At 40.4% G+C, this 14,966-nt stretch overlaps 1 protein-coding gene and 1 long non-coding RNA gene across 13 annotated transcripts in view; one reads left to right on the top strand and one right to left on the bottom strand.

Annotated features, from left to right (window-relative positions):
- Positions 1-2,797: 2,797 nt before the first annotated feature.
- On the bottom strand, positions 2,798-5,055 carry LOC142039723 (uncharacterized). Its single transcript, XR_012653042.1, has 2 exons — positions 4,915-5,055; positions 2,798-4,737 (listed from the first exon to the last, which is right to left on the bottom strand). It is a non-coding gene; the product is annotated as an uncharacterized LOC142039723 (long non-coding RNA).
- Positions 5,056-5,184: 129 nt separating this feature from the next.
- Positions 5,185-14,966, top strand: part of CEP162 (centrosomal protein 162) — a 54,610-nt gene continuing 44,828 nt past the window's right edge. For 6 of the 12 annotated variants that reach the window (XR_012653041.1, XR_012653040.1, XM_075046541.1 and 3 more), the window contains exons 1-4: positions 5,305-5,498; positions 6,490-6,575; positions 7,439-7,529; positions 12,551-12,689. Coding sequence is in view for 9 of the 12 variants with exons in the window: in XM_075046541.1 (XP_074902642.1) it covers positions 7,470-7,529; positions 12,551-12,689 (199 nt within the window). In the remaining 3 variants the exon portion in view is untranslated. Of the gene's footprint in view, positions 5,277-5,304; positions 5,499-5,528; positions 6,046-6,080; positions 7,530-12,550; positions 12,690-14,966 lie in introns of those variants that run through there. The other 6 variants (XM_075046536.1, XM_075046535.1, XM_075046537.1 and 3 more) reach the window with 6 other exon arrangements.

The following is a 14,966-nucleotide window of genomic DNA, read 5'->3' as shown; positions in this document are numbered from 1 at the left end:
TGTCGGATTAGCATCAGTTATCATACATGTATGCACCTGCTGCTATGCCCCACATCCGTCCTGGGAAAGACAGACCTAGAGTTACCGGAGAAATGCCAGCAGTTACACGCAGGTAAAGAACAGGTTGGAGGGACTGGTCTCATACGCCTCTGTACGACGAACAAGCACCATGTTCCTCAGCTGCAGCCAACTTTGAAAACATTTTGACTGATTTTCCTGAGAGGATGCACAAATCTCTCTTTCTACCTCTTCACTTCAGCAGAGACTCCAACCCAAAATAAGCATCCTGCACTAAAAGTAGGGAAGCACGATCCTTGGCCAAGTGGGTGTTCCATGTTCCCACCACTCCAATAACAGACCATTTTTAAATCAACCCCCCAAAAACCTGAAGACCTCCCAGTTGCACTAAACAGAACAGTTACATCCTTTTTTGGCCAGTAGGATAAAATGTGATGTTATGACTCGCTGTATTTTAGGGAGAAATCTCCTGTGGCAATCCTAAAGCTAGCTTACTTTCAGAGGAAAATGTTGAAAATTCCAAATCTATCACTTGAGATCTTATGCTGTTTCTGCACTGACAAATGTAATCGCACTTGCCATACTGCACTTTTTCGGATACTTCTCTGCAGAGAAACGATGTTCCCCTAAATTAGCTTTTTAAGATAAACACACATGCATGTGCTGTTTATTGTACTTTAAAAATACAAAAAAAAAAAAAAAAAAAAAAAGTTGAGTGCAGAGAAAATTCTTCAAACTGCATTTGGAGAGTGACCCAAGATGTGGGAAAGTTGTCTATTGCTTATGTTATTTTTTTCACCCACTTTTGAGTGCTTTGAGGCTACATTTCCCCTGAGTTATGACAGATATTGCCACCCACCTTAGTTCTTCCTGCCTCTGCCCTAACAGAACCTCTTTGTTGTTTTATCTAATCAGATTCAGAGGCCCTGCTAGAGTTGGCTCTTTCAGACTGTTCAAAGCGGTTATATTTCTTATTTCCCAGGCTTCAGAAGAACTAAAAATAACCAAGAGAAAAACTGAAATGCAAAGCTAATATTCTTGCCAGTGTTAAGCAGATATGTTGTCAGGATTAACGAGAGATTTTACAGATCTGAAAAATTTGAATAAATCAGAACACTTAATTTTTCTTTGCTGAGTTTTCTGAGTTTAATCTTTTCTAAGCTACTAAGAATTTTTTATAAAAATATTTACCTTAGTTTTTTTCTGAACTGAAGATACGGGGTGTGTCTTCACACAAAGAGAAAAATTTATTATAAAACTTTCTATATACAAAGGAGAATATTCATGGCAGATGAGGGTTTGCAGTTCAAACAACTTTGTGGTGAGAGCGACCCAAGTTGTTTCTCCCGTCCCCGTGTGGAGTAGGAGTCATAGGTGTGTCGCCCAATGCCAAGCACTGAGAGTTTTCACTGGCAAAGAAGGACCAGCAGTAGGCATGGGACAGGATCATTAGGCTAGTTCAAATGTGCTACAGTTGGTCAAACCAGCCATGTTTGTATCTATCTTTGCACAATAATTTTCCCAGGATTTGTCAAAAATGAAAGCTCGTAACAGGAGGGATCTTGCTCTACTGGCTGGATTACACAGCAGAGCAAAGTTTCCTAACAAGTTTACAGAGAATCTTGAAATGGAAGAAAAAGCAGCATTAAATGTTGGCAAATGCACTTCTTCTAAGTTGAGAGAGTGAGAAGCAGCTAATTATTGACTGCAAACATTTAACCTCTTGAAGGAAATTTTAACTGCTTATATTTGCTGGTGATAGCACTGTTTTCTCTATGATGGGGAAGGGTTTACTCCTGCAGCCAGTAATTACAGCAACTTTGCAACACCCCTCTTCCAGAGGAACTGAAAAGTTGGCAGCACAGGGCACAACATTAAGGCAACTAAGCATTTACACAAATGAGCCAAAGGGATGATCCATTTTCAAAAAGTCTGCGAAACGGTGCATGTCTAACTTCCAGAAACTGGGAAATGACCAGCAACCTGACAACCCAGCTTCTAAACCTGCAGCTCTGTTCAACAGATGCAAGCGTGAAGCAGAAATAAGATTAGCAACAGGTCTAAGCCTCATGACACAGAATTTAGTTCTCAGCCCATGGAGAAACTGCATGATGGAAAAGACCCAGCGGGTGAGATGCTAAGCTGAGTTCAGGCTAGCTACCGTAACACAGTCGACCATAAATTTGGCCCTCGGGATCTCAGGACTACAGCTAATCAGTGGCGGAACAAAATAAGACCTGCAGTGAAACAAAAGTGAAAGTATAAAAAATTATCTTTTAAACTGAAATTATAGTTAGGTGAACTATAACTAATCCTAATTTAACAATGACAGACCACTGTTTTCTCTCACACAAAATACAGTTCCACATAATTATTCCATTTTCTGTGCAACTTGTACTTTTATGGAAGGCTCTTCCTTTTTCTGATGTGTATACTGGAAAGGGGTTTTATTGCATAGTCATGTAAGGAAGTATTATCACAGTGGGCATGCACAGAGAATGCAGTTTTAACTTCTTAATTCACCAGTGTTTGTTTGCTTTTCATTCAGTATGAAACTGTTAACCTTTAAAAAAACATAATCAAGAATATGGCTAAATATTTGTTATCATAATCTCATATTTCACATATTTGCAAGTTCAGTACTGAAATACTATCTAATGCAATGCCTCAGCCAAAGTGGATGTGGCAGACGTTTTGTTTCTTTTTTTATTTGATGTCTTTTTCCCCATTGACATCTAGGGATTATACGAATCTGAAATGAGATGAGCAAAAACAAAAGTATGGATATTTTATCCCTTTTAATTTCACCATTAATTGTTTGAAATTATTACTCTAATACATGAAGCCTTACATTTTAGCAACCTGGAGAAAAAACAATGTGTTAAGTGTACACATGCCACACATTTAAATGAGAAGCTAACGACTACAGCAGCAAAATCTGGTTTCACAGAAGTCAACAAAGGCTTCCCACCCATGTCAGCAGAGCCAGAATTTTACCTTATAATTTGGGGCTCTGTCCAGCAGGATCTATTTCAGAATTTGTGACCGCCTTTCTGCTTTATTAGCATTGCCACCCAAATTGCCACGTTCCTGGCTGAAATTCATGGCTAGCCCTGCTCTCCGTTTTTTAAGCTCCACTGTCAAGAGCTCTTGAGAAAACTGCTCCAACTGGTTGGCATTAGAAGGAAATGAAAATCTTTCAAGTGGCTATTGTGCATGTTATTTGAATGCACTGGATGACATTTCAACACCAGGCAATGCCTCCTCTCCACCACAGTCATCAAGAGTGGTTTGGGTTTTTTTCCTTCCCATATGGGCACTGAGGTTTCTAACAGCATTGATCACTCCACACATTTTTCTAAACTTTGTACAAGCCTCTTTGAACATATTTCTGCAAACAGAAAGGCTTCAATGTGCAACAGTTTTTTAGCAGCTTGCAGGATTGAGCCCTTGATGTGATTATTTGATTATATATGAAGTAACTCTCATGATCAATGAATGATGTCACAGCTATTGCTTTGAAGTTAACAGCAAAATTTGCATTGGCTTAAATCTGAGCAGGATCAAGGCATGCAGCATCAGACTGACATCCCTTAATTTCCATATTTTTCTTTAAATGCTCATGCCTCACTCCATGCTTTTTCATGAGATGAGAGAAAAGAGCAAACGCTGGAAACTGATGTTTTCACCAGCAGTAGGCTGTCACGCTTAACAAATTGTTCTAGTATATTAGTTTATGTGGGCATCCTGTCCTTGATCAGCTCCCACATTTCCCATAGACAGCAGCAGAAGTTGAGCACAAAGATGAAATGCATGACCCATACTTTGCAAATGAAAATATAATACTCCATCTGCAGACAAAAGATCTGATTGAAAGAAGCACTGCAGCACCTTTAGCAAAGTAAATCCTATAGACCTGGGTGGAAAATATAGAGCCTGCATTTCTTTGCTTTGATGAATTTAAACTGTAATTTATACTTGCATAAAAAAATCTGGGATACATAAAGGCCATATTGGAAGCACGGTCTTTATCTCTCAAGCTAACAGGAAATGAGAGACAGTAACAGGATTTTAACTAGTTTCTCACTTGCAATGAGTATCCAACACTCACCGAAAAAAACTTTCTTTCAAAATCTTTTCATTCTAAGTCTGCCCAACAGAGAATCAAAACGTGTGTGTGTGCGTGTGTGAACAACGTTCATTTGTATTCTTAAGTGAGCTTGTTTTATTTTGCCATTTACTAAATGCTGGCGTAAAAATTCCTAAAGCAACGTGACTCTCACAACAAACACAACTGACAGACCCTAGCTGGAGAGCACATGCAAGCACAGACTGCAATTGTTCTGTGGTTATTTGAGAGACAGTGGTCAGGGAAACAGGGGTCATTAATTTTTCTGCATTATTTTAAACATTTGCAGAGATGTGCTAAAATGCGTTAAAAGCACAGCAGCCAACATCTGAGGCTGAAACGTTAGAAAAGCTTTAGAAGGGAATTTCTGCGTAAGAGCGATAAGGGATGAGTTTGGTTTTGACCTCTGCATTAGAGGAAGCGATTAACTCTTTCCATCTTGCTTTTCCAGAAGATCAGCTAGCTGAAGGACTCCCGGAGAAGCGCTTCCCTCAGAAACGTGACGAAGAGACCTCGGCTGCAGGTGGCAACGCAGGCTTCCCGAACAGGAGCAGGGGTGGTCCTCTGCGCCGGCCTCGCATCGCCACCGGCTGGAGAAATAAACCGAATTCTGTTGTAATCCCCCCCGCTTTACCCCGCGCAGCTCCTAGAGAGCAGGGGACAGAAAGAGCGCGACGACCTCAGCAGAACCGGCAGCGGCCCGGGGAAGGGGACGACGGGCCGGGCCGGGCCGGGCCGGGCCGGGCCACCAACGCCGCGTCCCGTACCTTCGCTCCCGCCCAGCCGGCCCCGAGCCCGTCCCTGAGGAGGAGTAGGGGACGGGACGGGACGGAGAAGCCCCCGGGGCCGGCAGCGGCCTCCCCCCGCCTCGCTGGCAGCCCCGGAGGCAGGTGCGGGGGGGGTCGGGCCTCGCCGGCCGCCGCGTTATCCCGGCGCGACCTCCCCCTCACGGCGGACGCGGCCCCTCTCCCGCCGCCCGGTAGGGGGCGCCGCTCCGCAACGCCCGGCGCGCCGCCGCCGCCTCACGTCACCGCGCGGCGACTTCCGCCTCCAAGCCGCGCCGGACGGACCGGACCGGACCGGACCGGACTGGACCGGGCCGGGCCGAAGGGAGGTGACCTTTGCCACGGTAGTAATGGCCGGCGGACCCCCTTTGTCCCCCGTCACGTGTCTTCCACCCGCGGCGCCGGGCGGGGGGAGAAGAAAGCCGGTGGATTGGGGGGGGAATCACGTGACGCGCCGCCCCGCGGTCAGTTTTGGCGGGCGGTACGGTGGCCGGGAGGGTTTCCTAGGCAACCGCGCCGCCGGCGAGGGAGGCGGCCATGACGGAGAGGGGCCCGACGCGGGCCAGGTACGCTGCCGGCGCCCCGAGGCAGGGCAGCGGGCGGGCCGCCGGCCCTCAGGGTAGCGCTCGGCTCTGAGCCGCTTCCTCCCCGGTCCCCCGCCGCTCTCTGGAGCGTCCCCTCGGGCCGCGGAGTCGAGCCCCACCCGCCGGCTCGGCCTGGTGGTGCCCCGCCGGGGGCTGCTCTTCTCCCTCCCTCCTTCTTCCCGGCCCGCCGGCCGCTCGTCTCCGGCCGGAGCAGAGCCGGGGAGTCGTGGCTGGGGTTGGGAGGAGCGCGGCCCGCCGGCCCCAGGGCTGCTGCCCGGCCGCCGCCTGTGCCAGCGCGGCGTCTGCTTTAGGGGAAGCTGGAGGAGGACCGGGTGACGGCTGGTCCTAGCGCTGGGGTGGTTAAAAGATTACCTGAAATGTGTTAGGCTGTAGAAGCTTTCTTTCAGCCCTGTGGTTTAGGCATACCTTCCCAAAACTTCGTCTTTCCGCACTGTGTTATAGCAAATACCCCAGCAAGTGACTTCTCTGTTTTATGTACAAAGTCATTTGCGAGCCTCCAGTTCTAAAGGTATGGCTGTATTTGGTAAGGGTAATGTTTGTCTGTAATCTTCTGTTAGGGAAATTGTCCGACATATTTGTTGTCCTTTTGAAAAATAAAGTTTTATACGGTTAGTTTTTATAAAAGCTGTAATTATAAGGTAGACAGAAGTACAGGTGATGTCAGAAGAATCAGTTTGTTTTTCTGGTAAGGCTGGAATTAAGTATTCTCTGCTTGCTGAAGTAGTTGGCACAGCTAGTAAACTGTTAAAGCACCTAATGTTTAGCATCTAGTGTTCTTTGATGTAAAAGTATAAAAGGACACTGGATTATGTGTGTCATGAGAGGTAACATTCTTAATCTTCTTACCGTGTTTTCAGAGATATTGTCCAAGTGCTTACATAAGGATATCTTACTCAATTCAAAGTCAGGGCAGTCTGCTATAACTTTTTTTTTTTTTTTTTAACTGCCAAAGCCAAAGTGTCGGGTGGTCTATGGATGAATAAGGAATGAAAGCAGGAAGCAGTTGTCACAACTCGCCTGTCAAAATCGATTTACTAGGTAGGTAACAGTCCTGTGTACTGAGAGGGCTCCATATTGAGAGAAGTTTTATTTAATGGTAGGAGCATTTCTGCAAATGTTTAGCCCTTTTATGTTTACATAGCACTTCTCAGCCAGGAGGATGCTAGAGTAGTTTAATGCTGCTATATGTATGCAATTTTGAAGGTACCCATATGCGTTGAACAGCGTGATATACAAAAGCTTTGTAGTGTTTTGTGGGGGGGCCATATTTTATACCTGAGAAGTCAACTCAGACTTTTGGGAATGGGAGGGGGGCAAGTGCCTTTGGCTTTCTGTGTCAGGACAGACTAAACCAAATGTCATCCTCTAATCTTAAAAGACTTCCATGTTTTTATTGTTTACTGAGTCCTAAGCATGGCAGAGACTATGAAACAAAACTTATAATGCCAGATGTCTCCAGTTTTGGAGAAGAAACATAGAAAGGAGTTAAAAGCCCTTGACGTGGATGGGAAGTATTACTGCAGCGGATTCTTGTTTGATCATTGACAAAATGCTTAATTGTGCGTAGCTAAGAGAGCTGTCTTTTGAAGAAAAATGTAAAGATGGTGAAGAGAATCATATGTTATTTATCCCTCAGAGTTTAAATGCTGAAACTGTTGTTTTGGAAATGAGTATTTTGATCATAAGGAATTTGGGTAATCCAGGTATGTTTGCATTGATTGTTTCATTCAGTAAATAATTTAGATTAGGGGTGGGAAGAATGAAATTTGGCATCTCTCGAGATTTTTTTTTTTTTTTTTGCTTATAGCTCTCTAGAAAGCAGCAAATCACTAGGCACTTCTAATTTCAGAATGCTTTTAATTAACTTTATTTTCATTTTAAATCTTCGTTTTTAAACTCAGTTGTTTGGAAGGTAACGTCCAGTTGCAGATTATGGCTCATCGATTTTCAAAAGAAGAATTAGATGAGCAGTTTGAAGAGTTTCTGAAAGAGGTATGTTTCAGAGCAAGGTCACATCCCTTTTCCCTATTAAAATACAGGGTGAAAATTGAGTATGGAATAATATGAAATGGAAGTTGCAGCTGTGCTTTTATCACATAATTGACATAGCTGTCTTAGGTGTGGGTCTTTTGCAGGGTCTTAACTTCATTGCTTAACTTAATTCATACTATTTTGCTATATTGAAATCAAGAGAACAGTTTTGTGATTAAATAAATTTTTTGTGACTGCTAGGTTGTATCTTCAGAAAGCCCTTGCTTCTTGATTTTTGTTTCAATTTGATTGTGTGTGTTATTTAGTAGCAGAAGCTTCAGACTGATATATAATTGAAAATGAGATAAAAAACTTTTCCTGGATGTAGGCATAAGCTATTTTTTAAGAATTTCCTTATTTTTCTGTGCAATACCTAATTTCACTGAATTCTATTTAAAAATTCTTGTATTAATCCTAGCAAAATAAAGTATGTTGTAGTGATTAGAAAATTTTAATTCAATTCCTTTTATTCCTCATGGTGCTCGATGATTTTGAGTACAGGCAAAATCATACAAGTCTATGAGTTGTGACTTAAGCTAACCATTATCAGACATGGTCAAAATGCCCTAACTTGGTATGTTTTTTTCACTGTAAATAGACCTGTAATTTCAGAATTTGTGTGTCTGATATACCAGAGGGCAGTGTGGTAGCCCTAAGGTGTAAATACCGCATACATAAGGACTTTACTAGATTCTATTACTGGCTATAAGTGTCGCTGATCATGGCAGAGGATATTCTTGGGGTCTCTTGTTGTATGTAATGTATGCTTAAAGTTTTTCTGATGTAGAGGCTGTGCTACAATTTGATTACTTGTGAAAAATGTAGGTGCTAGATTATATAAAAATTGCACTTTGTACTGTGTAGTAAAGATCTGTAGTAACCAGAAGCTTCTTTTCAAGAAGATTTTAGCTTTTCCAGGTAGGTGTGTAACTCTGCCTTGACCATGCAGCTTTGGAGGTATTTTTACAGATACAGAGTAAATGTAACTTCACTGAGCAATTGAGAGAATAGAAAACCAAAATGCCATCTGAAATGTATGGTTCACAAATAACTTAAATTTGATGATGTAATTGAGTTAAAATTCTTGAATTCACTGAAATTACTAACGTTAGTAAAAATAGAAAATTAGGCTCTGCATTTCTGTCAAAAGTTCTTTACTATTGTTATGAAGGGAGTTGCTCTGGGGAAGAGAAACAAGTTTATTCTTTTATTTTGCGCATCTGTCAAAACTCTGCATATGATTGCTTCTAGTATTTTGTTCCTCATTTGACATGCTCTCCTTGCTCCTCAGCTATTGCCCACATTGAGAATGCTCAAGTTAGAAAAAAGTCAAAATAGCTGTATTGAATTACTCTAAGTGGTATTTGGTGTGTTCCAGAGAACGTAACTTTTAACAACTCATGTCTTACTTTGAAATGATAAAAAATAATTAAAACTGTATGTAAAGTGTTTAAGCTTGCTTAAACACATATACTGCCACTCCAATCATTAAAAATATGCATTGTTTTGTTTTGCCAGCTAGATACAAACCTAAACAATGACATTATCTACTCTCTTACTTTATACACATGCACCTTTTGTTATGTCCCTCCCTTTGCTTTTGTTTTTTATAAAGTGTGCAGCCTTTTATTGTTAGAAAGATGAGAAACTGGTGTGCTCCATTGTTTGAAATTGCTGCGTAGGTGATGTTTGTGTTGAGAGTGTAACAGTGGGGGAGGGAATAGCAAAAACTGTTTCTTAGTAGTTTGAGGAAGACTTAATATTGTTTAAGCAAATCTTTCAGAAAAGAAATGGAGCAAGATGGTTTTTTCCTTTTAAATAACTCATAGTGAAACTGCCTTTATTGGGAGGGTTTTATGTATGTTAGCGATTAAAACATGCAAAGTTAAAAGCAAGGCTATATATACAGTTGGATGATGCAGGTCTAATAGGATTAAACGAAGTCTTTTGGCATATGCACTGAACTTTAAAACCTGTCAGTGAAGAGTTTTTTCTAGTCTTTTATCATTAAACAGAAGGAAACACAATGTGCATTAACAATTACTGCATGTAGGGTAGGTCTTTTAATGATTCCTCTGCATGGTCATGCTTATTCCCAACCCCTTGCCAGAACAGCCTGTTGTCATCCATGATTGTTCTCTTCCTCCTCCATTGTCTGTGTGCCTGTGATCCTTCCACTCCCCACCACCAATATCTTGCTTTAGTGTGCTTCCCCTATTGTCACTTTAATTTCCCTTAAGCATCATCTGTCATGTTGGTATAGCTCCTAGGTTTTCAGAGTGTTGGCTGTGAAGTTCCCTTGGGACGTGCAATGTGAGGAGCTCTTTCTAATACACAGTGCTTCAATTAACTCCTTTTTTGATGACACTTCAAGCAAAGCAAAGTTATGAAAAAGCCATTGTCTTCTTCTGGTCTTCTAGGTTGACTTTCATTCTACTTGATATTCATGGACAGCTGAGAGAGAAGACTTTCAAATGGAAAGGCTACACCATCTTTATTAGAAAATCTGTAGTATAGCACCTGGAAGAGTAACACTACACATTAAACCATGTTTGAAAAACATTTCTGATTTTTATTAAAAGATCAGATACATTAAAATATTATTTTGTACTAAAAATATAATTCGGAGTAGACTTGTTTCATTGAAAAGGACTTGTTTTGTAAAATAATTAGGATAACTGGTCATGAAAGTCTGAGTGTTTCAGATCCAATTCTGTATTACCTATTTACTTAAGTTCCTTCATGTGTATAGGAGGTGGTAAGCTGATTATGTGCCATGTAGTTGTCCCAGTTCTTAAAACTGACTCTTTGGGCTTTTATTTAAGTTGAGATTAAACAACTGACACTTCTTCCCCCCCATCCTTCCCCCCATCCCGTGTCTGTGCTCCTGAAAGGCTGACAGGCTGTTTTATAGAGGAGGGGAAGGAAGAAATCAGTGCCACTTAGTGGCACTGAAAAGCCATTACTGGTCCAAAAAGTTGATTGACTAATTTATTTACTTTTTTTCAAAGGAAGAAAAAAATCTGTAAGTTTCACTGTTGAGACAACTGACATGTTGGGAAAAATGCACTAGTATTTTTGTGTCAGCATTTCTTTCCCAGCTGCTGCAACTTTACTGTCTGCAGTTGACAAGATGGCTGGACATAGAAAGTTTCCAGAACTTGAGAACAACCTGTGGGAGTTTCAGTTTCTTTAGTTACAATACTCTAAGGAGTACAAGCATCATTGAAGTTCTGCTTGCAGAGTAGAGGGTACTGTTAGTCGTAAAAGAAACAGCAAGCGATAACAGAGCTTGCATCAAGCACCTGTTAGTACTTCTAGCTAGCAGGAGGCAGTCCGACCTTTGGGGACAATGGCACTAGTACTTGTGTTGTGACTCGTGTAAGGAAGTTGTTATTTATAGGACATTTATTAAGAATGTAAAGCTGGTTTGTTCTATGTCACTGAGCCAACTTAAAGAAATTGCAATACATCCTGTTGTCTAGCAGTTTCATAATTTATTAAAATTGTGTTTTATTAAAGTGCAAGGCTCAGAGCACTTAAATTTTCTTTCTGAGACTGTATGACAGGCATTTAGTTTTCTCAAGTGAAACTCTAAGCTCTGAAGATGTTATTGGACAGTGATATTTATAAGAATATTATTTTCTTATAATTCTTTATTTTCTGAAATGGTAGTTTTGGATAATTGGCATTTGATTTATGGATTTTCTTGTTAGGCCCATATAAATTGAAGCGTTAGATATGTAGTAAAGGTAGGCTTTTATGGTAGTGCTTTTTATGCAATAGGATCAGGCAGTGGACTGCAGAGGCTTGTTTTAATAAAATACCCTCTTGTGTTTTACATATTAAGTACTCACAGTCCTGTTGCCTCTAGTATTCTGTTTATATTATCACATTTTCTTATTTGTGACTATTATGAAAGTGAAGCGTTTGATAATTTACCATATGATGCATTTCGTATGTGAATTCTTTGTTTCTTATGCTTTATGGCTTTTGCTAACTCTGTTCACAGTGTTCTTTAAGACACTTCAGGACAATTGGTTTCAACAATTATGGCTAAAACATTAGATAAAAAGTATGTCATTGCCCTTAACCCCATGTTTACTGAGTTTAAGTACAAAGAATACATAGCACATAAGATTGCAGAGTGCTAGCTTAATGAATATATTTCCTTGTTCAATGTCTGGAAAGCTAATTGTGGCTCTAAGCCTGCTGTAAGCCACAAAGAGCTTTATTAAAGGAAAAGAGCAGAGATTAGTTGTTGTTTTTTTAAAAAAAGCAGCATCACTTAAAAAAAAGTGATGCTGTCTTATGAAGTGTCTGCAGGTCTCTTCCTTCCCATTACTCTTCAGTAACTTAAATTCATAGGATGTTCATACTCATAGACTTTTTTTCTCCATTGATTTAAGCCATCAGTCAAAATCGGCATGGGTAACTAGCACATATGAAAGCTTAATACACAGAGTTGGGTAGGAATGGCTCTGGCATTTCTATTAATTTCCATGAACACAAAGTATGAAATTAATTTCTGAAATCTGATTTGCTGGCAGCTAGAATGTTGCTTGTGAAGGTTTATTTTTAGAATATTAATAGTGTTGTTCATGTACAAAGGAAGGCTGAGGCAAAACTGTTTCTGCTCTACTTCATTCTCTTCAGGGATGTAGTTGGGATTTTGGTTCTTATATGTTCTAACTAACTGAAAAAGAGCTGATTATGCTGTTTATTTGAACATTTACTCTACTAAGCAGTTAACTTTTAACATATCCAGATTCTGGCAGTGGGGTTGTTATAATATACAGTATTATGCCACATGAATATTGTTATTGTTTCTTACTCAACTTTGTCATGCATATACAAAAAAGGCAGACAGTGGGGAGTAAAGAGAGGCATCTGAACTCAGAAGTCCAGAACTGAGTGGCTGAAAGACAGTTAGCAATGTGAAAATGTAAAGCTGTCTTTAATCTTGTATGCAATTGACTCAGTCTCTTTCAGATGATTCACTTGGAAATTCAAAGAAAAAATCCAGCATTCTTGAGACATTGGGACAACCCAGGAAAAAAGAAACGAAGAAAAAGGATTCAGTGCCGTGGTGGATATCTGAGGAAGATTCGGATGATGGTGGTAAATAATGTAGTTTTGCAAATTTTTGGCCACAGGGGGTCAGGCTAGTTCTTTCTCATACTTCATGTAGGCCTGGTTTCAGATTAAATTGATGCCACTCAAGTGCTTTAGAACATTATAATGCAAGTTTGTAAAGTATAAAACTCAAATGTAATTGTGTTTTTTTAAAAGGGATTGTATTCAAGCTGTAAGCAAGCTTTCTACTGTTTTTTCCTGTAGCTTTCAAGTTATTAAAACTTGTAAAGAGTAAACCGTATAAATAGTAAGATAATTAGAAAAAGTAACATATGAATTCTGCTGAAATATTTGTAGGTGTGTTTTGTAACCAACCTGTTCCTTATACGGACTTTTTACAGATTTCTGTTTTCAAAACTGGAGAGGAAAAAGACCAATTTGTCTGATCTTATGCTAGTTACAACATTTGTAATAGGTTGGGGAAGCACAGAAAAACTTTTCAACAGCAGCTGGATCAAAGATGTCTGTCTGTCAGTATTCTCAACATTTTCCTTGCCAAGAACCATGGCTTAAGGGGAAAAGGGCTGTGATGACATGATTGCTAGTTCAATATTGACTTGGTCACATAGTTCTGAAAGAGAATATATTATTGTTTGCAAGCTTTCCACCTCTAGTTTTCCATTTCTTCATCGTTTTATTTTTCAGTAGTAAAGCCTACGAGTAGTTAGTTTCCACAGGGTGATTGCCTCTTGTTCTTGTAGTAATTGGTGGCTTCCTATTTTCATGATTTTTGTAACTTACAAATGGAGCTTAACAGAAAGTTCCAGAAATCAGTTTTTCATATGACAGAGTTAAGATACTGCTGGTAGTCTCCAATTTTAAGCATAGCTCTTTCTGTCAGTGTTGTCATAGTTAGGAGTCAAATCTTAGTTAGCAGTTGTGCCATTTAGGCATAACCCTAACAGGTGTCATCTGGACTGCTTATCTGTCTCTGTCCTTTTAAGATGTTGCTGGAAAAGTCAGATGGATATGAGAGAGTTCCTATCAGGTAGTTATGAGATATTATGATTTCCTTGCAGCTTTTGAAAAAATGGAAGGACAGAGTGTTCTTGCTGGGTAAAATGTGAGAATTAAGCGGTTAGCATGACCTCCTTTTCCTACATACTATCAAAGAAAATTTTCAGGTGACTTCAGAAGTTCAGCATTCTTCCATGTTTTTTCTGAGATGCTTGAGGCAACCCATAAAGCACTTTGATGCTTCTCATGCTGCTTAAACCAAAAAGCACTGGAACAGGTACTTGAAAGGCAGGGTAATGACAAGTTTTAGAGAACAGTGCTTGTGTAGGTTAAGTACAATGCAAAGCAGAATCAGAAGAATTAATGTGATTGTATCAAGTTGTTCCCATCCACACCAATTCTACCACTTTTAGTTTTTAAATTAAGAATATCTTATCAGCAGTGTAGTTTAACCAGAGGTAAAGCTATTAGAGCTGAAACATGCTGATCTGCAGTTTATTGAGGTATCAAATAAAAAGAGAGTTCTGGTAAACTATTTAAGGTGTCTTTTAAAAAAAGCTTCTCCATTAACAGGAAAACATTCAGAAGGTGAACCTACTCAGTTTTGCCAGTATGGAATCTATTTACTTGCGAAAGAAGCTATCTTGTTCATATTCATACTCTTGATGAGGAGCTGGATTGTTTTGGCAGGAGTTGAAATTAATCTGTGTGTAATGCTTTTTGAACCAAAGGTCCAACATGTCTTGGCAGTTGGACATAGTAAAACTGAGAATACAAGAACATGGGGCAAATATGCTAGATCTGTGCACTGAATTCTTCCCCAAGCACCATTTTTGCCAGCCAGATTTAGTTTTATTTCATCTACATCTCTGTCATCACTCTCTGCATAGAATTCCATGCTTGTGGGACACACGCAGTAAGCCATATGCCACCTAGTACTTTAATATTGGCAAGCAGAGAGGCCTTTAAGTTTTACCAGAGGGCTTTCCAGGTTCTGTCTTGGCAAGAAGAGGATAGCTCTGTGGCGTGAAGCAGAGCTCTTTGTTGTATCAACCCATGAGGAAAGGGCTGTATTTGTCACACTGGACACTTGCAAATGGTAGCAGTTGTATTAACATATGCTGTGATAGATTAGGAACTGCGCAGCACAGAAGCAATCTGTACTATGATGAATGCCATTCTGCTAACTAAAGTCTAGTTGTAGGGCAATTAACCTGGAGACAGAAGAGAGCTATTTGCAGAGGCCAACTTGGCCGCCTTCGGTATAAACTGAGTTTTCTTCTGCAGCTGCAAAAGTAGGTAACT

Source organism: Buteo buteo, chromosome 15, assembly GCF_964188355.1.
Source record: "Buteo buteo chromosome 15, bButBut1.hap1.1, whole genome shotgun sequence".
In the NCBI taxonomy this organism is placed as follows: domain Eukaryota; kingdom Metazoa; phylum Chordata; class Aves; order Accipitriformes; family Accipitridae; genus Buteo; species Buteo buteo.
The sequence above is the reverse complement of the archived record's forward strand: the minus strand, read 5'-3'. Positions and strand labels throughout refer to the sequence as shown.